Below are 24,905 nucleotides of genomic sequence, written 5' to 3' on the forward strand. Positions count from 1 at the left end.
TCCGGATTGGTGGTACCATCATAGGTACCAACCAACACGTTCTTAACCTTGGCCGGCTGAGCCGCCTCGGTTATCTCCCGAGTGAACGCAGAAGGTTGTTCACCCAGGCGCAGCAGACGGAGCTGCCAGTCCAGTGGCTGGACATTTGGGTATTCCGCCTGACCCCCAAAGAAGGTCGGCTACATGAAGTGAGGGGGATAATGTCCGTAAGCCTGAGTAGGCACATACGGTACAGCTCCAATCATGTGAGGGCCAGAGTGGACGGTATTACCGCCTGTCTGGCTCTCATGCAAGGAGGGTGCACTCCCTGCGGAAATGTTGTTGAAACTGTCTGGAAAGTTCGACGTTGAAGCCGACTCAGACAGCGATTAGTTTCTCCTCCGGTTTATGATTTCCCGGGCATCAAGAGTTGATTTTTTACTTCTCACCGGCTGCTGAGTCCGGCGAGTGTTATTGGTGTTCCTCCCAGGAAGGAGAATTTTTGACCAATCAATGGTCCCGGCTGCCTTCTCCTTTGGATGGGGAGTGGGATGCCGGTTTCTGACTGACTTCCCCTTCTCTGGAGGAGTCTTCTTCGCCGACTGACCTTTACTTGGGCCAGCCCGGCTTTTGGTGATCAGCTCTTTAATTTCACCCTTGAAACTTGTCATGAACCTCATGAGTTCGTCTCGGGTGACAGGGGCTGATCCAGCTGCCGTTTGGGTTTCCCCTTCCGGCTGCCCAGTGGATCTGCTAGGACCCGCCTGGGAGGCGCCCCGCTCCAGAGTCTCTCTGGGCCGGATGCGCTTGATTCTGAGAGAGCCGTCTTCGGCTGTGGAGGTTTCGACCTGAGGATCTTCATCCTCCTCATGGTCTGTAAAGACTTCTGGGTCTTCGCCCAGACGGTTAGGGGGTACAGACTCTTGAACCATCTTCGAGGTACTCTCCCCACAGACGACGCCAAATGTTTTGGGTGTTTTTGTCCCTCGGGAGAGTTACGTCACGAAGACTGATCCGGCTTGAGCTGCACCTGCAAAATAACGGAGACTCCGGGTAGTTGGAGCTCCGCCTCCGACGGTCAAGTTAGTAACTTGAAAAGGAATAAAGAATACGGAAATTTAGGTGGGTATCTGCTCGGATTCCAAGCTCAGGTGTTTCTCTGATGTAAGAGAATGCAGGTATATTAAATGGTAAAACGTGCCCTCAAAATGAGAGACTTCTCCCTATTTATAGGGTCTTTGGGAATTGCCCCTGATTAGGTCACTGAACCCTAATCATTGGTGGGCTGCACCGTTTTCCGGCGTTCTCGGAATTTGGACCTGAAGGCCGCCTTTTCCCCTTTATTTCTGGAATGACACGTGTCAGGAAGAGATTGGTCCATTTTGGACCAATCTGAGGCTGACACGTGTCACCCTCTGATTGGGCCACGTGGCAGGGTAAAAATACCCTAAACACAGTGGGGTTCAAGCTAGGGGTAATGCTTGAAATATTCCCTACAAGCCCCTACTATGCTTGATGTCAACCCATTTTCACAAATCAATGTCGTTCGTTCTCAAAAATCCGTCATCTCTTAAACAGTTTCTACCTACTTTTATGCTTCTTCCACATGGGAAACTAAGAAAATAGCAAGATAAGGCTGTGCTAATTTCTTTCTGGTTTCCATTTGTTAATGGTCTCCTACGGGTAGGAATCCATGATTCGAGCTTGACTAAGGAGGAATTCTCATACCTTGAACATTTATTAACTCCGGATGAACAACTACTGTTAGATCTGTTTGGTCCTCATACACTTGAAGCTTTATTAATTCACATTATGAGTACTATGTTCTGGTCAGATAATTCAGTTAGACTGGCAACTCTAGTGGAACGAATAGAAGAGCATGTTCATGGGGATAACAACGTTGTTAAAAGATTAAAACAAAGACCCAAGACTAAGGTTTTACGACTACCATTCGGTAAGGCTTTAGCTGCGCTGTCTTATAAAACATATCTTGGATTTTAGCAACAAATGCTTTAGCAGCATAAGCAACAGTAACTGCAGGAGCAAAAGGAACAATAGCTGGTTTAGGGCATATTTCTCCTAGAACAATTCGAAGTAAGCTAGAGAGCGTTTAAACCGTAGTTTAGGTCCTATAGCGTATGAGAATACCTCATACTGTTCGAAGGCTCTTTTGGCTCCTTAACAATTCGAGGTTATATCCTAGCTACCAGAAGAAGGAAGCTAACTTCATATTCTAACATTTAGTAGCTCTTTCCTTTAGTCGACACATAAAGTAAGATCAAACAAAGCGACAACAAAAGCAGCATAAGAAGAGGAGGAGGTACTCAAGTATACTTCTCCAATCCTTCTTACTCGTTATCGTTCGAAGAAAGTTAAAGAACCTTAAACGGAAGTATGGGAGAAGCTAGTTTTGAATAACAAATCCCATTAAGGAAGAAGCGAGAAAACCCTATTCTTGAATAAGCGGGTTTAACATTCATTATCTACGCTAATTAGGTCCGGATAAGTAGTTATCTATGCTCACCCTTATGCTTGTACCCTCATATCAAAGCAAACGTGTGTGTGTGCGCGCGCGCGCGCACGCGCGCATATAGGGGGAGGCTCTCGTGAGAATTTTTCTTATGTGAGAATTTTTCTTATGTGAGAACACTTTTTATGTTCTAAATTTTAAATCTGATGTTCTAAAGTTTTCCCCAAGTGTTCTAAATTAAATCAGAGGTTCTAAATTAGTACTCACATGTTCTAAACCATAAATTAGTTAAGTTAGATATTATAAATTTCAAATGACTTATTCTGAAATTTTAACTTATATGTTCTAAATTTTAAAACGTGCGTGTGTTCTAAGATTTTTAATTATATGTTCTAAATTCGAAAGCATATGTTCCAATTTTGACTCACATGTTCTATATTTTTACTTATATGTTCAATATTTTTACTCCCATTTTCAATATTTTATACCAAGTGTTCTAAATTTTTTATTCACACGTTCTAAATTTTAAATCAAATGTTCTAAATTTTAATCATATGTTCTAAATTTTATAAAGCAAATTTTTTAAATTTTTACTCTCATGTTCTAATTCTTGAATTAGATGTTCTAAATTACTGCTCACACACATGTTCAAAATTATTAGTCATATGTTTTAAATTATTGGAAAACTTTTGTATACACCCGGTTTTCAGTAATTTACTGTACATCGGGTACACTTTTGTCACATTTAGTGTCACTTTTGTCAAATTTAGTGTCATTTTTGTCAAATTTATCAATAAAGCATAAAGAACTCTTATATATGTCACGGTAACTTTTGTGCGTTTTAGTGTAACTTTTGCACATTTAATTGTCACTTTATAACGGATGTTCAGTAATTTACTGAACATCCCTTTTATTTAAAAGTTTGTGTAAATTATTAGTCATATGTTCTAAATTTAAACTTGAGTCGCATGTTCTAAACTTTTACTCGTATGTTCTAAATTTTTACTCACGTGTTCTAAATTATAGATCAGTTCTCATATAAGTATGACTTCTCACATATAAACCTATTCTCACCATATATATATATATATATATATATATATATATATATAGGGGAAGGCTCTTGTGAGAATTTTTCTTATGTGAGAACACTCTTTATGTTCTAAATTTTTACTCGTATGTTCTAAATTTTAAATCTGATGTTCTAAATTTTTCCTTAGGTGTTCTAAATTAAATCAAATGTTCTAATTTAGTACTCACATGTTCTAAACCATAAATTAGTTAAGTTCGATGTCATAAATTTTAAATAACTTGTTCCAAAATTTTAACTTGTTCTAAATTTTAAAACGTATGTTTTAAGATTTTTAATTATATGTTCCAGATTTTAAATTGTATGTTCTATTTTATTACTCGTATGTTCTAAATTCTTTACTCACACTTTCTAAATTTGTTCTAAATTTTAATTCAGATGTTCATAATCTTAAATCATATGTCTAAATTTTACTCATATGTTTAAAATTTCATAAAGCAAATTTTATAAATTTTTAATCACTTGTTCTAATTCTTAAATCAGATGTTCTAAACATATTACTCACACAAATGTTCTAAATTAAAGTAATAATTACTCATATGTTAAAATTTTAAATAACTTGTTCCAAAATTTTAACTTGTTCTAAATTTTAAGACGTATGTTTTAAGATTTTTAATTATATGTTCCAGATTTTAAATTGTATGTTCTATTTTATTACTCGTATGTTCTAAATTCTTTACTCACACTTTCTAAATTTGTTCTAAATTTTAATTCAGATGTTCATAATTTTAAATCGTATGTCTAAATTTTACTCATATGTTTAAAATTTCATAAAGCAAATTTTATAAATTTTTAATCACTTGTTCTAATTCTTAAATCAGATGTTCTAAACATATTACTCACACAAATGTTCTAAATTATTACTCATATGTTCAAATTTTTAATTTGAATCACATGTTCTAAATTTTAACTCGCATGTTCTAAATTTTAATTCACATGTTCTAAATTTTAAATCAGTTCTCATATAAGTATGAATTCTCACATATGAACCTATTCTCACCGGATCCCTCCCCTATATATATATATATTACAGTACAGTAGTACATTATCAAACTAGTGCCAATTTTCCAATTCATAGAGCATAGTGCATCAATATCATCAGTGCCTAAAACTGCAGCAATGGCTTGGAGTCTGGGACTGACTCAAGAGCACAAAGAACAGACATGTAAAACAAGTGCTTTTGAATTTTTGATGCTCAAGTTATGCATGCCGATGAAGAAAAAAAATAAACAGACGCTTACTTGTGCAATAAGGTGACCATAATTGGTTACCATCATCCGAAATTAACCATAGATTTGGACATTTAAGTGAAAAGATAACAACGCCCATACATCTCCATTCTAACAGAAGACTTTACATGTTTAGAGACATACAATTGGCAGATGATGGCAACATTGGTAGCTCAAGTAATGCAGCTACCTATCAAGGTTTTTACATATCCTTACTTTGTAGATGGAAGATGACAAAAGCATTAACTATGCTGTATGGTTTCTGTTCCTTTTTCTGATGCAAAAAAGCTATTAAGAACTCTCGATAAATCAGCCTAGTAAGGGTCGAAATTTAGACCACAGAATTCAATTGTATCAGGTAAAAAAGATTTTTATCATCTCAACAGTTACAAATCTTTGCCTCTAACTACTCATCAAATGCAGCTTCTGTAATGACTAACAGAACTGCCTCACTCAGCTAAATAAGGGGGCATATCAGGGCATTTTAAAGCTGAAAGTTTTCGGCCACCTCTACCTCTACCCCTCAGAACAGGAGGAGCACTAGCAAGTTCTCTTACTCGTTCTATTACAGGATTTGGCAACACATGCGAATTATTCCTCTGATCATCCTGAAAAATAATTCACAGATGAAGTGAATATAATTTCACAAGTGACAAACAGACAACATATTTCTGTGAAACACTAGTTTGTTGCATTTGCCTACCACTTGGCATGCTTAAGACAATAATCGTACATGAAATAGTAAGGAACCACGTACGTCAATGTCTAATACACAGAACTTAGGCATGATTAAAAAATCAAGAATGAGAAACGATATGAATTGCATGAGAAAACACGTTATCTAGCATTATCAACATTATTCTCCCAAATTAAACAACTATCTACTGAGCGGTGAGGGTTATCACAAGGGACTTGATGAGAGTTGAAGTGTACAATCTACAATGTTAACTAAGAAATGATAAATAATTTTCACAAACTGGCTAAATCAGAAAGTAAAACATTTGTCTTTCCACTTGATGAATAACCATGTCCGGAAAACACTTGTCCATTAAGAACCGCAGCAAGAAAAGAAAGCAAAATCCTCCTTGCACGCCTAAGTGCTTCTTTTTAGGCAAAATTTCATTCATTGGCAAACCATCTTGTCATTTTCTACTGAATTATTCAGAAGCAGCATTTAAAGAGTAATAAATACACTTTTAACATAATCAGAAGGTTAATGTTACGAACACGGACAAAAGAAACTTCAAGTGGCTGTCCACTACACTGAACATAAAACGGAGTTTCAGACCCATCCAAATCATCTGATAATCCTCCGTATCAAAACAATAACATTACTATAGATCATGTAACATATTCCTTTGGGATCACTACAAGAAAAAGACTCTCGTCTCAGGCCTAATAAAATATCCTAAAAAGGCAGGTTTAAAATGAAAAGCATCAATACACATAACTGAGAATTTCTGAGCAATTGGAAGCAGCTCCATCACACATTGTTTATGCACCTTCTAACACAACAAAGTAGAACATTCTCCGAACACTTCATCATTCACAAAGTTATGATGATAATGTAGATCACACAGTTACAGGAAAGAGCTTACAACATAAGTTGATGTAGTGACATGAAAATCATGAAGACAACAAGAAGATGGTCTATTTAAAACCAAACAATAAGTACTGAAAACAATTAGGGGCCGTTTGGTTGAGAGGGGAAAGGATAGGGAAGCAAATGTATGTAATCCCTTTGATATAGTAGGTTGATTGGGTTAAATGGTTTACACAAAACACAAAAGTCAAACATAGAGTATCTCCTAGACTCCTCTCACCATTTTCTTTCTCTTCCTTGCTGATGTATTAGCTTACCTCACCGCCGCCATTTCATTCAACCATTCACATAGGTTTTAGTGGTAAAATTCGACCCTACAACTGCAGATATGGATTTTTTATGGTCGACTTGGACCTTCTAAAACCATCGTTTAAGATATAAAGATATATTTGGAATATTCATTCGACGTATTTGGGATGTTCATTCGAGTTTGAGGTGGATTTTTTTTTTTTCGTTCATTGTTTTTGGTATATTTGGTGGTTGGATTTTTCTTGGTGTTAGGCAAGGTGGTTTTTGTAGTGTTTGGGTTGATTTTCATGGGTATTGGATATTGGGGTTGGTGAGCAGGTTTCATGGTGGTAAGTGGGTGGGTTTCATGGTGACTGATCAGATCGACGTTAGGATGATAATGGATGGAGTTAAAAGTTAAGTGTGGTTGTGGTGGTGGATGGAGTTAAAAGATTATGGGTGGTGGTGGTAGTGTAGAAATCTAGAGAAAAGGGAATGGAGAATCTTTTGGCGGTGGGGGGATGAGAGTAGACGACTTTGCAGGAATAAAGAAGAGAAAGGAGATGATTTAACTGTGTTAACAAACAGCAAGAAAGGTAAAAGACCCTTTTGATTCCCTTAATGTCTCCTAGATACCATGTACGTTACCTGAACTCAGGTAGAAGTGTTGGGTTTCCAGGAATGGGTAGAGGACTTGGGGGGGGGGGGGTGAATGACAGTAGACGACTTCAGGGATATAAAGAAGAGAAAGAAACTGATTAATATGTGTTAACAAACAGCAAGAAAGAGAAAGAAATCTTTTGGAACAAGTATCCCACATGTCAAAAACTCAAAATTCTAGGACATAGTGCTTTATGTCCTGAAATTCGTACAGAGAAGCAAATTAATACAAATATTGGAAATTATTTGTCCAAAAAGACCTGAGGTCTTAATTTTCTACTCAACTTATTTCTTCGATTTTTTGTTATTCACAAACCCTAAGATTTGGTTAAGTGTTTACAGAATCTTTTGGACAAATTGAACTTGAAAGCTTTCTTTATTTTAGCATCAGAATGTCAAATTCAAGTGCTTCGGGTGGGTTTGAGGGCGAGGCAGCCTATGGAATCCAAGTGTGGTGTACCTATGGCATTGTTGAGGTTATGGAGTTCAATATATCCTAGATGGCAATTCATCAAATGCGAATTATATTAGCCTGAAGATCCTGCACAGAAGGGTTTAAACTATGGGAGTGGTTGGAAAATGGCAAAAAGAGGTGACAAATTTATAGCTTGAGAAGGTGTTGATTACTGAAGTGAACTTGCTCAAGTGAACCATCGAGAAGTCATAGAATTGTCATGTTTTTAGGATATACACTACATAATAAGTTAAGAGGACACGTGTCAAACAAAATTGAAAAAAAAAAAGGGTTAAAAAAAACTAGCCCACCCACGAGCACCCTCCCCACCACCGGCCACGGCCCCCTTCCACATCCCCTCATCCCCGCCCACGCCCGGGCCCCCCTTCCCCCATGTTGGCACCGCCTTTCCCCTACCCCCGAACCACCAAACCCCCACCCTAATACCCAACCCGGAACCCCTCCTAATCCCTGGTTGAACCCCCCCCCCCCAACCGACCCTCCCCCACCCTCGGAACCCCTAGTTGACAAGGTTCCGAGGGTGGGGAGGGTTGGTTGGGGGTTCATAAGGTGGGGGAGGGGTTTGATGGTTTAAGGGGTAGGGGAAATGCAGCGCCGGGGATGGGGATGGGGATCTGGACCGCCGAAGACGGTGGAGACTGGGACCAGGCTGGCCTTTTGGGAGGGGGGCTGCTGGGTGATGATGGGGTTGCATGGCTGGGTGGGGCATTATATTTAGGTTTTCTTTTTTTTTCAATTAATTTATTTCAATGGATCACGTGGTGACACGTGTCACTTAAACAAAACAAAAACCACTTTAACAGGTTTGAATAACCCTCAAGTTCGGATCATTTTAAGATAATCCATAATTTGAATTATTTTGGACGAACAAGCAAAAGTTGGGACTATTTTTACCAATTTATCCAAAAATAAATTAGGGTTTGAGAGCACCAGGGCATTAGTTTGCTTGCCATGTATTGATTCACAATTATATTAAAGCCTAAGACCACAAGCATGATCACATATGCACAACCTATTCTACTAATATAATATACTTCCTCCGTTATTTTAATTATACCACTTAGAGTTTCATACTTGACACTTAAAAACCTTTGGTAATAATATCCTTAATTCACTTCTAGTTAGTGCAATTAAAAATAGGATATATTAGAAAAAATACATTTTAAAATATAAATAAAAATAAAAATCTAATAAGATCTCACATGACTATTTTTTCTAACATAAAAAGCACAAAATATAGTTACAGACTCACAACACAAATTATTGATTAAGGCGGACTTTCATTGCGTTATTGTAAGACGGTTAAAGTTACCCTTATATACTAGAAAAGTTACCATTTTCCTAAAATAAATTTTATTCTTTAAAAAATATTTAAAATGCATTAAATTAGTCATATTAGCCTTCTTAGCATGTATCCATTAAAACATAGCAAATTACATACTAAAATACAATTAAAGTCATTACAAACTGAAAGTTATCCTTAAAGGGATTAAAGTTACTGTAAAAGTGTTAATATTACCCTCAAATTGACGATAATAAAACAAGAAAAACGTAAACTCACCTCATACAAGACTTTGTAGTAAAAGAGCCGTGTAAATAGTGAAAAAAGTGCAAATGGTGCGATTAAAAAAAGGGGGAAACATATCATAACAGAATCCAAAGTGTTTTTTCATTCAAATGAGGATAAAAAAAGAGAGAGAAAGAGAATGGGTAATTGAGTAAATAAAATGGAGTGTGCATTACAGATGCTAATAGTATCAAATATGTTGAGTCAAAGAACGAAATTTGACGTTTTCACAAATCAATAAATAAATTAATTAAAAAAATTAAATGAAAAAAAAAATTAAAGGATTATCTTAAATTTCCTTATTTTCAAAAGTCTCTTTTTTTCCTTATTAATTAGTGACAAAATTAAGAAATTATTGTTCAATCAACACAAGCAAAATACATTACTAAGCACTCATCTCATAATCAAGCAATCTAATTAGAAAATTCCTTAAGAAATGGGAAAGTTGATTCTAATACTATAACCATTAAGCAATTTGTAATCCAAACGTTGACACCAATCCACTTTTAACATTCCCAACCGGTAAACAAACCTTTATAGTTGGTCACCTATGCAAAGCACTTTCTAATTGGTTTAGAAATTTTATATTTCAGCTTTGATATTTAAAGTTAATAAGAAAAACCACTTTAGCCACCACTTCATTCTCTCTCTTCCCCATCACCACCACCTGACCATGACCTCCTTCACCAACTTGCACAAGCACCACCACCAACAACCACTTTGCCCGGTACCACCGACCCCCACCCCTTCACTCTTATATCTTTTAATGTCGACCAACTTCCGCAATTATACCCATCAATGCCTTCAATGCTCAATTTTAGTCTAACTATAAGTCATTCTCATGTTCATGGTGATTCTAATAAAAAAATGATTATTGTAAAACATTTATGTCAGAATAACTTTTAACCACCACGTAAATTGTATACTTCGTATAAGGGTAACTTTTGACCAAGCTTAGATGACTTAGAAACTACAAGTATTTAGTTTTATTTGTACAATAGGAAGATAAGTGATTTTTTAATTGTAAGATTTTTAAAGGGTAATATTGCAATCTTTGAAATAGAGGTGATTTTAAGGGTATTATTTTTTTGTTGGGATGACTTTTGATCATTTTGCAGCAATAAATCCAACCTTTAAATAATGTAACTTGGACTACTAATTTTCTGTGGTGAGCATACTTTTTAATGTGTCAAATTATACATATATGTTATTGGTTATTGTACAGTTTTTTTTTTTTTTTTAATTATAGGAACTTAAAATATATATATATACTTATTTCGCCTAGGTCTTATGAATTGCCGGGAACGAGACTGCAACAACGCATGGTCTCTTTTGCTTCTTTCGCTCCCCTAGGGAAACCTCTCTCCTCTCCTCCATTGCATCCTACCTAATCAGTGTCGCCTTCCTCTTCTTGTGACCGACAACATCAACCATCATAAGACAAGTGTGCGGTGATATTGTTGGTGTGGCACACTGGGAAGGGGCGGCGGACGCTTTTGTTTTGATGATGGAAGCAGCGTTGAGGGTAGTGGTTTTGGTGTTGGGAAGGAAAGCAAGGTTGGTTTTGTTGTTGGAAGGGCGGCAAGGGCAGCTAGGGTGGGTTTTTAGTGATCGGATGGGAAGCGAGGGTCAGGACTTTGGTTTTGGTGATGGGAAGAGCAGCAACATTGGTGGTGCTTGGTGTTGGGAGAGGCGGCAAGGTGGTTAGCTGAAGGTTATGGTATTGTTGATGGAATTGTGGGTGGGTTATACATTTTATTATTATTATTTTAGAGAAAGAAAATAAGATGTTGTGGAGTGGAAATTTATCACCGTTGATCTCAGTAAACTAAAAAAATTTACCTATTCTTCAGGGGCATAGTTGTAAAAAGTTTATTGAAAAAGAATCAAAAGGATGGCTTTATATTAGCAAACTGGTAAAAGGTTGGATTATTATAGTCATTTATTCCTTTAAAATTTGGGAAAATCATCTTGGTTGATCTTATGTATAAGTCAGGACGTCAGGTATTACAATACAAAAAGCTGATTACACAAGAACATCATTTAAAGATCAAGTTTCAGTTTATGAGACTTGAAAAGAAACGGGAGTATTAACCTAATGTACTACATATCAGAATTACAATAATCAGACATCATCATAGAGCACTAACTAATTGTGCTCTCTCGAAATCAGTTTGGGAATGGAGACCAGGGCTAGTGTTTTTACAGAAAATCTCTAGACATGGAGGGACCGTTTTTGCAAATTGTTCTGGACTGAAGAGTTTAAAGAGCTCATAAAGCATCTTGGATTTAAGACTTAGCTCTCAAAGACAAAAAAATTCTAGTATAGTCGTCGACTACGGACGACTATGGGCGACTATGGTAACAGATTAAAACTGAACCGTTGATATATCATTTGTCTAATCCTAGCCGTCCAATCATACACCTATGATATACACTATACAGTCATCAAGGGATTGTTTGGTTAACTTTTTTTTTTTTGTACAACGACATTATATTTTTTTTTTTAATAAAATCATTTTTTTTTAAAAAAAGATATTTCATCCTCAACTACTTGTATCATCTTTAACCTTATTAACCTTCGTATGAATTAAATTGAACTTCATTTTCAATCTATATCATCTTCAACCAAAACACTCATCCTTCACCGATAAAAATGTTAGATCTAAACCGTGGTTGATTTATTAATAATGTTAAAGTAAGATTGATTAAATTATACTATTATTTAAACATGATTATCTTAGAAATATAACAAATCGAAAAATAATCATCTTAACCCTTCAACATGATTCATCTCTATTATTAATCTCCATTGTCAACATTAACATTGAACCTCATTTTTTGACTTCATTATTTACCTTCATCCTTCACCAAATTATCCCCTAAATTACTAAAATCTATGAATAACTTGTAAATGCAATGTCAAATTATCACAATTATGTCTGTATTTTTAAATCATAAGAAAATCAAATTAGTTAATTCATTTGAATCACAACTCAGAGGATAATTAAACAATGTAACTTCTTAAAATACAATTCAAAACTCATGTATCATGTTCATGTACAATAATTATTATATGATCTGAAATGATATTTTAATTTTTTTTTTTAATCGTTTCCCCATTATTTCTTTTTTTTTTAACGGGAGTAATCCCCATTATGAAGAACTTTAAAGCTCTAGAGGTAATAAACCACATAATAAAAACAAAATATAACCGGAAATGAAGTAATAGCAAAGAATGATAAAAATAAAAAAAAATAAAAAAAAAAAAAAAAAAAAAAGTAAATAGCAAAGAAAAAAAGACTTGCAGTTTAGTTAAGCCTTAAACATAAATTGAGGATTTATTTAATTTTTTGATAATTTTTGTCTTTATTTATCCTTTCCCTGTTAGTTAGGCGCACATTGAGGATTTTTGTTTTAAAAAAAATTTAATAAATTTTATATTCATTTATCTTTACCTTAAATAATTTGGTTTTTTTTTTCTTTTTTTGACAAGTACCTTAAATAATTTGTTACAATCTTATAATTATGTTTATTGGATTTACCAAACTGGTGTATTTAGCATATAAATTGAAATACATTTATATATAATTATATGTCAATACTGTCATACTTGTTTAGGCATGTATAAAAATGTATTTTTGAACTAAAATAAATAAATGTATTTGAATATTCATATAAATCTAGTTATATTTTGGTTGACTGATTTCACAAATATAATTTTTTTTTTTTTTGACATATTTAAAATTATAAATACATGAATTATTAATTTTCACGGTTCAAGTGCTAATTTTCTAATATATTTAAGATTTGATACTCTATTTAACTATTTTTATACCACTATCGTATATGTTTGTCTAATTAAATGATCTAAATACCAAAAAGATTTTAATGAAACAAATTGTTGTTTGTCTAAAGTATATTAAACACTATTCACACTACTATTGTACTGTAGTAAATAAAAATCCTTAGAAGTCAACTGAAATGAATATTTTATTGTATACGAAGTATATAACTAATAAAGCTTTTATTTAGTTTTAACTAATAATCAAAAAATAATATTCATTGACTTACAAAAATAATAATAGACACACCCTCATCAACCCTTATCTTATTTTATTCCATCGTATATTCATTGATTTTCAAAAAAGATACTATCTTTATTATGTAAGATAAGTATTTTTTTTTTATTATTTGTCTTCTACTAAGATAAAGTGGAAGATATCAATATATTTTCTTTAATTACTTATTACATCAATAACTCTTTGATTTTTTCCAAAAAAAAAAAAAAAAAAAAAAAAATACCTCAATATTTTTGATTATCTTACATTACTTGTATAAATAAATTGTGCTTCACATAGAATCCTTATTAGTTATAACTATGAAGATAATCAAATAGTTTAGTTAGTTAAAGTCTCAAACGGTGATATCCAAAAAAATCAAATTAGGCAACCCCAATTAAGTAATATAAAGTCCCAATAAAGAGTATTTGGAGGTATATATTATAATCAAATTAGGTATTCTCAATTAAGTATTATAGGTCCCAATAAAGAATATTTGAAGGTTATTATAATCAAATTAGGAAGTCCCAATTAAGTATTATAGAGTCCTAATAAAGAATATTTGGAGGTATTACAATCAAATTAGGAAGTTTTAATTAAGTATTACAAAGTCACAATAGAGAATATTTCGAGGTTATATATTCCTAATTAAGTATTATAGAGTCCCAATAAAGAGTATTTGAAGGTATTATAATCAAATTAGGCAGTCCAATTAAGTATTATAGAATCCTAATAAAAAATATTTGGAGGTATATATTATAATCAAATTAGGAAGTCTCAATTAAGTTTTATAGAGTCCTAATAAAGAATATTTGAAGGTTACTACAATCAAATTAGGCAGTCCCAATTAAGTATTATAGAGTCCTAATAAAGAATATTTGGAGGTATATAATCAAATCAAGAAGTTTTAATTAAGTATTATAAAGTCACAATAAAGAATATTTGAAGGTTACTACATTTATCTTTTGTTAAAAAGAAGGCACTCAGTAGTCCCAATTAAGTACTCTCCCTCGGTCCCTTTATTTTTGCCCCATTGCCATTTTTGAGTCAAACTTTAAAAACTTTGACCATAATTTACCGTTAATTTATAAAAGATAATATAGTCATAAGTGGTCTTGTTAGATTCGGCTTATTGTATATTTTATAAATATCATGTTTTTATAATTTTTACGTGTATGAAAATAAAGATATAAACATACTCCTTTCTAAATTATTCATTAAGAATATGATGTTTGCCACGCAAATAAGAATATAAGATTGTACTATATGAAATTAGTGACATCTTATGTGTGTCACTTATGTAGTTGTGTGCTTGTGCAATAAACAAGTTACTATGAGAAATTCAATTGTCAATATATAATTCAATATGTACATGAATTGTTAACCAACCGACCTGAAAAATGTAACTGAACCCGATATGACACGACCTGAAATCAACCCGAGATCCAAATTAACCCAGTATTTGAGACCCAAACCCATATATGACCTGACTTAATTGGAAATGATCCGACCTGATTATAACCCATAAATTATTAACTTGAACCGAACTTGACTTGAACCAGAGAATGACCCTAACTCGTTTTAACCCGTTAAAACCTTAATTAAACCTTACCTATTATTATATTTACCCGACCCGAATGTAACCCAACCTATTATTGACCAGAATGTAACCCAACCTGTTATTGACCCGACCTAAACTCAGACTCAACACAAACCCAATAAGATGTATGACTTGACGTGACCCGACTCAAGCATGACCCAACCCGAACCCAACCTGCATAGGTTACAACATAAACCCGAATTGACCCAACCCGAGTTGACCTAACCCACACTAAACCGACCTAAACCCAACCCGTTTATCAGATCGAATAATCATCTCCGTATTACGTAGCTCCGATTAAGAATATTTGAAAGTAATTACAATTAAATAAGGTAGTCCTAATTAAGATTGTGTGTGTACGTGTGTGTGCGTGAGTGTATATATGTGTCATAATCTGATGGAATAACCCATTAATTAAATCCAAAGAGCGATATAAAGAATGAACCAATTACATGTTCTCCCTTTGCTTTTTAGTCCATCACTATAAATCTTAGAAGAAAAAAAAAGTAGAATATTAACACCAAAAACATACATAATCTTTTATTTCATTTTTCTGAAACATTAGACACAAAACATATATGATATACAACTATTTGAAAAAAAAAAAAAAAACAACAACAATTTAATATATATACTTTAAATTTGTTGTATTGTATATCTATTTTGATTAAACCCTAATCATTTGAGATTCCCTATATATTAATTGGGGGGTCCCATTTGAATATTACAAAATATATATTCAATATGAAAATATTTAATTCAAATACAAACACACCTTTTTAATGTCTTTTTGACTCAAAATTTAATTTTAATCTAATTTTTTAATTCGAAAAGACATGAAAACATAAAAAATAAAGCAAGAAAACAACAATCCACTATCCCTTATTTTAAGGAACATATGTTCATCCTAACTTAAATAATTATACTTGACTTGCACACACACACACACAAAAAAATAAATAAATAAATAAATCTTACTATGTAAAAAATTCAATATTTTAGAGATCCCAAAATGTACAAGTAACTCTAAATAGAACATTTAACCCTTTGTTTAGAGAAAATTGAATAATGGTTAAAGAATCAAATATAATGTCATTGATAAATAACAAGGTTCAATTAAAACTCATCTTTTCTTTATACATGAATATGAATATTCCAAAATCTAAATACGTAGTACTTATAATCAAATACGAAGTATCTTAAAAAATTAAATGTCAACACTAATTTGAGAAAAAAATCATTATAATATATATTCTACTTCAAAAGAAATAAAATAAATTTATCACATACATTTATATATTGTAAAATTGAAAAGAAAAAAAAAAAAAAAAAAAAAAAAAAAAAAAAAACATAATTAAAGAAAGTTTTAGTCAAAGATTGAGTACTAATCAACACACACACACCCCCCCCCCTCCCGAAGTATTAAAGTGAAATCACTTTTAATTTTTTTTTTTTTTTTACTTTTTTTAACTGTACTAAATAACTGAAACGGTTTTTTCACCAAATACCCTCAAGTTTTTCAAAATTCACCAAATGCCACTGACGTTTGTTAATATTCACACCGTGACCGCAAAATACTCCTGACGTTAAAGTTCCGTTAGCAATAAAATTTAATTCACCAAATACCCTAACTTTGTAAAATAATTACACAAAATACCCTTATTTTTTTAAGCACAAGTGTACAACATCTAGTTTGAAATTTAAGGAAACAAGTCGTTAGCTTTGGTTTTCACCCTTTATTTGTATAAATACTCCTTAATAAGCTCGTAAGTAATCACGTCTTTATCATTCGGCCCTCTTTTTCTCTATTTGCGAGGTCTCCGCCACTTCTTTTTATGAATAGAGGATGTTTGCAACTCTTACACAAAAGTACTCATACATTGAGGAGGATTATTTAGATTGATAACTCATGGTGTTAAAAATTTGTGGTTAAACAAATAAGAGAGATGCTATGTATCGACTCTGTATGCAAAAAAAAAGGGTGAAAATCATAACTAACAGCTAGTCTCTTTAAATTTCAAACTATACATTGTACTTCCAAAAAATTAGGGTATTTTGTGTAATTATCTAACAAAGATAGAGCATTTGGTGAATGAAATTTTATTGCTAACGAAACTTTAACGCCAAAGGTCACGGTGTGAATATTAATAAACATCAGTGGCATTTGGTGAATTTTGAAAAACTTTGAGGGTATTTGGTGAATTTTTGAAAAGTTCAAGGGCATTTGGTGAAAAAACCGTAACTGAAATTATCGGCTTCAAAAAAAAAGAAAAAAAAAACTGAAATCATCAAATTTTTTTCAACGAAGGCTGATTAATTTTTTAAAATGAATATTTTTATTTTTTTAAAATGAATAGCATTTTCTCTTTTTCCTAATCTATTTTTTGATGCAATCTTTTTCCTAATATATCGTTGTATTGTTTTAGCTAAAAAAAATCAGATTGATTATATTATTTTTTTCTCATATATTCCTTCTCCCAAATGACGCTTTCTAAATCAAACAATCAAATAAAAAGGCTAAAATTATAGAAGTCTTTCAATTTAATTTTTATTTATTTTTGTACAAAAATAAAATAAAATAAATTCATGTTCAACGAAAACAAACGACCAACTTAAACAATGGCATTGTAGATTCAAGCTTTAACAATGGCGAATTACTAAAAAAATCATATGATTAATCACAATTTACCACAAAATCATATGACAAATAAAATTAAACACAATGTCATAAGATATAACGCAATTTTTTTAATCAAATTGTGTATACATATAATTACATTGATTTCAAACTCATAAATTAATACTATATTGACACATAAATATGATGATTATACATTAATCTTATTGATATCATATATAGTTTGGTAATTTAAGATTGAGTTTTGGACGAAAAAGTTAAAAGATGAAGATGAAGTACACCATTAAAGAAGGTTGAAATTGTTAATATGAGTTTTCCTCTAAAAAAATTACAATCGATTTTATAATAATTCATTTGGATGGTAGTTTGTAATATTGTAATTTGATAAAAAAAAAAATAATAATAAATAAATAAATAAAAAATTACCCTCTAAAAGCAGAAAAACAAACAACACTTAGCTGATTGATCGATGACTGGTCGCTAACTGGTCATATAAATGATGTGTAAATTAGGTTTTTTAAAATTTTTTAAAATTTGTAATATTCAAAGGTTAAGATTAAGCAACATACATAATAAACGGTTTAGATTTAATTTCTTAGTATAGTCGTCCGTAGTCATCCGACGACTACGCTAGAATCATCCCTTGTCGACTACGCTAGAATCATCCCTCAAAGACAAGTGTTAGATATAACAATTAATCTAGAAATAAAAGATAACTTGGTGTTGCGTTAATTCAATTATGGTCTCTTTAAGTTCAGGTCCCTTACTTGACATATGTAATTATGCTTATGGTTAATATATTTATGGCTGTTTATTATGAAGTAAATGTAAAGCTCTTTGGGAAGCTTTAGAGTCCCAAACTACTTCACAACAATGAAGACATACACATAAACATACACACAAAATACACTTCAGAATAATCATTCACAAATACTCCTAGTATCCTATCTTTACCGCAAAAAAAACAAAGATCTCTCTCTCAGAAAAAACAAAGGGCACCAAGTTAATCTAAAACCACTCTAGATTTAAGTCAATAAGCTTTTTTAAGCAACATGAACTATATGGATAGTAGGTCTTGTTCTGACAAGCTCATAAACAATTATTTAATTTTTCAATTTCAAAAACAGAAAACAAAGATAGTGTATGTAATCAAATAGGCATGCTATGATAAGGTGGGTGATGGTTTATGTTAGTCAGAAGGTGGATGATGAACAACTCACATAGTTAGCATTATGTAAAAGTGTTTTACTCATCAAGATTATTGAATGCAAGCCATAGATCAAAAGATGATGAAAGGAAAGGATTTCAACAGTATAAGTTATTAAAGATTAAGATAACTCATGAAATGTGATTGTATACATCAGTCCAAATAAGTCATTTGAGGTGCAGGTCAAAATGAATATGCAAGCAAGAAGCATGTAAAACCAAACCTTTTTCCCCTTTGAACTTCTACAATTAGTCTTTACAAGGTTCCGCCACTTATCCTGCAAAGACCACCACAGGCAGATAATTTCCAAGGTTGGTTGTTTGCACAGAAAAAAGCAGTCATAAAAAAGATGCAGAATGGAAACAGCAAGATCAAGCATTATAAATTACCCTGATATCAGTAGCAGTACGACGAGAAGATAAGAAGAATGTTTTCTTTACAGCAGTCCATTGTCCTGGACCAAACTTAGACATTCCATCAACCAATGCTACTACCTCATCCAAAGTCCAGGGCTGGCAACTCTTCCTTCTGTCATTCCTTTTAAATTTTCTGCCATTGAAGCTAGACTCAACAGGCTCATATTCCTCATCTGAATCTAATTCCTGCAAAAAGCGTGTCATGTTAATTGCTAACAGCAATAAGCCTGCAAACAGCATGGATCACCAAAAAAAAGTGACTGCAATAAGCTTCCAACTGTCATATATCGAAATCAAGATTCAAATTAAGGGACAGGCTACAATTGAACTGCTGTGATACACATATACGAAGTATATTCTTACCAATGAGTAAAAGAAATCACAGTAAATTTTACAGCAAAAACAACCACCAAAAATAATCCCCAGTTTGGCTAGCCATTTTTGATACTTTAGGACTCCATTAGTCCACTGTTCAGCAATAAAAAAAGTCATTGACGATCTGATCCCTCAGTTACATACTGATATGATTTAAGAATAAACATTTTCCAAAACAATTTTACCAACTTCAAGTGCAAACATTGGACCAAATGAGCTCCATTCAAGATAACTTAAATTTAAAAGTTGAATAAATTCAAGTAATAAAAGGCAAAGTAGGTACACATACAAAGACAGAAATGTATAGAGTAATATGTCTATACCATATCACTTGCCCAGGTCTTTGACGCTTTTACTTCCAATGCTTTTCTGCTGTGCTTCTTCAGAGACCTAACTCCAAGATCTTTATCCTCTAATAAACTGCTAGGATGTTTCTTAGCATTATGAAGCCTTAACTTCAAGGATGAAGTTCCATCTAGATACCTCTGCGGAGGTCTGCACAATCTTCTTTGTCTAGCTCGGGTTATTTTAGTTTCAGCACAACTGTCAGTTGATGGGTCTTCCACACAAAAATCATCCACATCTGTGCATTGACTTGCTGAGCCAACTTCGTCATGTGTATATATGGAAATGTATGGTGGCTTAACATAAGGGAAAGAAACATGTGTGTTATCTCTATCGTCATTGAAGGAACTTCCGATCTCCAAAGTATTTCGATCATCATTAGTGGCCTGAACATATTTAACATCACTAACGAGAGAGCATTTTAAACCCATATTATCCTCCACTGGCATCTGATACCTACATTTGCTCCCCAAGTCACCATGCATTTCTTTAGCAGTTTTTCCAAATTGATCATTGAAACATCGAGGCACTAGCACGGATGATTCAGATACCCCAACTTCTTCATTGCTAGTTTCTGGAGAGTGGATCTCAGATCTCAAGTTACCGACACTTAACTCATCATAGAATTTACAGTCCAGATCAGGGACCTTTTTATCAAAATCAACATCTAAAAACACAAAAGTGGAAATCTTTAGTGATCTAAGTCTATCTATTCAACCCAATTATGAAATCCATCAAAAACATACCCAAATAGTGATCTTCAGATGCATGTGAGATACTAACAGCAAGAGGTAGGTTGGTTAATTTATCCTCATTCAGAATTCCATCAAAATCCTACAAATGCACTTCCATTAGCAAACAATTCAAGATAGAAAGAAAATAATAATTTGACAACGAAAACAAAGCCAGAAATGCCACTTTATCTTTATCAAGAGTAATACAATTAAAAAAAAAGTGGTTTCTAGCTCTTTAGAAAAGAAATTTTATGCAACAAATAGCAACAGACAAGAACAAACTTTGACCTTGCAGTGTGAAAGAAGCTTGTACAACACACAAAACAAATATGCAACGTGCAAAGGATGTAAACAACAAATCACGTGGTCAAAAAGGATAACAGAAAGAAAAGAGTACAATGAGATGAAAAAAAAAAAAAGCAAACAAACAAACAAATAAAAAAATTCGAAATTCAAAAAATAAACACAAAAAAAAAATCACATTCACATTTTAGCAAAAATTATTTTATTAAAAACAAAAGAATGAAAGAATGTGACAATGCCAAAAAAAATCAAATAAAAAAGAAGAAATCAAAAGGATGAAAATGCTAGTCAAACTAGCTCAGAAGGCAATGCCAAGAACATGAACAATGAACCACAGAGTTAACAAAAGATCACAATGCAGTGTTATTATATACTCGTATTAAATGCTAGGAATTATTTCAAGATAGCAAGCATGCAACCCTACCATGGAAGTTGATGATAATCGTTTTTCACATGCACAAAGAAAAAAAGAAAAGAAAAAAAAGAGCTACATACACTGCATAATATTTCGCCTTTCCCTTCTTCAGTCATATAGGAATTCAGCCCACCTTCAGAAAAACATGAAATTATTCAATTTAGAATGCTGTAATATAATTATATAACCACATCAGGACTATTGTGATTATTAAATGTAGAGTTGTGAACACACAACAGAGGTAACCATTATGGACTGATCCTGGATTTGCACAGCTCTCAGGTGCTTTTATTCATACAACTCTTTAAAAAATTAGACATGATAAGATATGTTACACAGTACAAGCAACAAACTCTTGAATATTTCAGAAATTGGAGATGATAAGACAATTAATAATAAGCTGAGTCTCCTTACCATTTTCGGCAAGTAGCTCATAATGAAATACTGAAGATATATCATCAATTTTGAATGCATCCTCAAAGTTTGCATCAAAATACAGTGCAGAGGCTTGATCTTCTTTAGATTCAGCCCACATATGTCTAGCATCAGAGCTTCCATATGCTAAGTCGGCAATATAATGTTCATCTTTCTTAACCTGGATCAAAAAAAAGTTGGTGGCAAGCGGTGACAAACTGAACACTCAAGTAAGACAAATAATCTAGATAAATATACACTCATTCAGGACAAATAATCCAGATAAATATACACTCATTCATGTGTTGTTGCCTGATATTTCCACAATTATTGGGACTGCCTTTTGACAGCTTGGTGCTCTAGTAAATAACAAATAGACATAATATTCATTGAAATGATGACAATATACTACATTATGCCAAATTTACAATCAAAAGATTGTCTGTTCTTTATTCCATTATTGGAGAACCCTCTTTACTACTCCTCTTAACCCACAATCTCACACCCAACCACATATTTACTCATTACACCTACTCAACTTTTCCCAAAAAAAAAAATTTATCTACATATCCAAGGGAGGTAGAACAAAATGATTGGAGGTGGAATTCTAGACTCTGAATCATGGTCCCTTATGGTTATATTCCTGTTATATAGTTAAACCACCAACCAAAACAGTCGAAAATATCAATAAATCAAACATCACTTTTCATAATTGACCAGAACACTAAATTTATATACGTAATATAAGACACCGTGGCATGAAGGGAGCTCCTGCAATTCACATCAAGAGGAAACCAGCTTTCAAATCAGCACTCCGCAAATATCAAGATAATCAAGGGTTACCATATCCATATATAACATATAGAATATAGATTAACCATACCAACTCAACGTTTGCTAGGCCACATTTAAACAACAAAATTTAATCCAAACACATGCATATATCCTAACACTTATTGCATTCTGGTGCAATGTTATACCTGTACAGTCAGATACAATCCATTACCTTTTTTCTAACCAATGAGTTACACATTACCTTCAGGCACACCGCACAAGAGACCTCAAAGTGGACTTTAATTAAAATATTGCTAAGCAAAAAGTATTGCATTTCATAATGTTAATAAAGTAAAACTGCAGGAAACCCACAGAGTATATGGAAACATTAAGGAGTATAATTTGTCTAACAACCTGGTTTTGGTTCCCAGCATAGGATGTTGACTTATTGAGTAAACCCAAACATATTAACATTTATTAGGACATAAGAGATTGAAAAGATTAATTTAGACTGAATCAACATCATTTAAAAAAGCCTGACAAATTATATAATCCCAAATAACACTGCCATACCTAATAATTCAAATCCTAATTCAAATCTGTTTTCAAATCCCTGTCTCCCTAACACTTTCTTTTTCTTCAACATTTTTCTATCTGCAACTTCTCTCAAACAATTTAGTTACACTGTTAAAATTGATGATATATCTTCAGTATTTCAATATGAGCTTCCATATGCTAAGTTGGCATTCTTATTCTAAATAAAGATTTTGAAGTTTGATCCAAGTAGTAGATAATTGAATACAGCTAGAGTTGATCACTAATGTGTCAAGAAAATAAGTAAATCAATGGGAGGACAGGAAAGAGAGAGAAGAATAATTGGTGTTTAATTGTCAACCTTGTAGATAATTTTATGTAATTTTTATTTTTTTGGAAGATCTTTGTTTAAGTAGGCCGTAGGTAGTAATCATAAACTCACAAAACTCTATTTCCTAAACAAATTACTTGAACACTATGTAATCCGGTATTTCACAAATATTAAATTAGTAATTTAAGAAGTTTCAATTTCTAGTACTGATAATTACCATTTATACATTTTCCAACACAATCTTGCACAATATCATCCCTTTGATAAAGTGCCTCTCAACATGAGTCTAAAATACTACTGCTGAAACATCGTTATTATCAAAAACATTTGTTATAAAGGCATAGGCGGTCCAACTAAAAGGCAACATATAGATATTAAACACACTAGTTCACAACAAAAAAAAAAAAAAAAAAAAAAAAAAAAAAAAAAAAAACTGTCAATAGCTAACAAACACTCCTATTTCACCCTAAGCACTTGAGTTAGATGCTTGACAGTCTAATAAGACACTTAAACACTTCGATTTTAGCAAAAAGGTGAAAAACACACAAACTTTTTACAAAATAAATCGAGTCGAGCACTTGGACAAGCATGCAAAATGAACAACTGTAATCGAATCCATGTAACAAAAGTTATGTTTAATAGTCAAAATAGTCACTCAACCAAATTTCCCTATTATAGTGACTCAAGCACTCAATTAAATTTCCCTAATATAGTGACTCTTTGGACTATGTTGAACTATACAAGTATATGAAAATATTCAACTTAAATCCGACAGCATTTACTTCGATAAGACGGTAAAGTTAAGCAATTTAATCACAAGTTTGTCATACCTCTCAATTAAAATTGGCTTAAAAAAGACAATTTAAACTGCACAATTGTGAACAAAAATCTCATGCATGATAAATCAAGCGCTCAAAATCGAATAATTCAGTCCTAACAGTAGATAAACTACAGTCTCAAGCATTTAATCGCAAATTCACAACACACTAACAACAAAATTTGAACAAATAACAACGAAATCAATTAAAAACACAATGAATACTCCGTAAACAACAACAAAAATCGAAAAAAACTAAACACACAAAAGCAAAACAATTGATAAGTTACTTCAACTTAAACAAAATCAAAATGCTGAAGAACAACACCACAAATTAGCAGAACTTGAAAAAAATAATTAAACAAAACTAAAATCATTAAATAAAATTAATTAAGAACAGCAGAACCAAAAGTAAAATAGAGCAAAAGTAGCAGAAAGCTGACCTCATTCATGGTCGGCAGAGAGAAAAAATGGAGACTCTGGTAGAGAGAGAAGGATTGTCTTAGGAAATGACGGATAAATGGTGAGCGAATGTTCGAAACTGAAAAACGCTTCAGACCGCCGAAAAGTGACACGGAGGAGTGAGAAAGTGGACACTGGAGAGAAAGGAGATATTGCAAGGAGGGAGGGAAAAACTGCC

General features: G+C 32.8%; 1 protein-coding gene across 1 annotated transcript; it reads right to left on the minus strand.

Annotated features, from left to right (window-relative positions):
* Positions 1-4,788: 4,788 nt before the first annotated feature.
* Positions 4,789-24,905, minus strand: LOC145613887 (uncharacterized). The gene is made up of 8 exons (XM_081668927.1): positions 24,709-24,905; positions 21,810-21,990; positions 21,476-21,528; positions 20,690-20,777; positions 19,922-20,610; positions 19,197-19,409; positions 19,031-19,084; positions 4,789-5,376 (listed from the first exon to the last, which is right to left on the minus strand). Exons 1-8 carry the CDS (start codon positions 24,715-24,717, stop codon positions 5,218-5,220), a joined length of 1,446 nt encoding a protein of 481 aa, XP_081525053.1. The 5' UTR covers positions 24,718-24,905; the 3' UTR covers positions 4,789-5,217.

Source organism: Chenopodium album, chromosome 3 (genome assembly GCF_948465745.1).
Source record: "Chenopodium album chromosome 3, dcCheAlbu1.1, whole genome shotgun sequence".
NCBI classification, from domain to species: Eukaryota; Viridiplantae; Streptophyta; class Magnoliopsida; order Caryophyllales; family Amaranthaceae; genus Chenopodium; species Chenopodium album.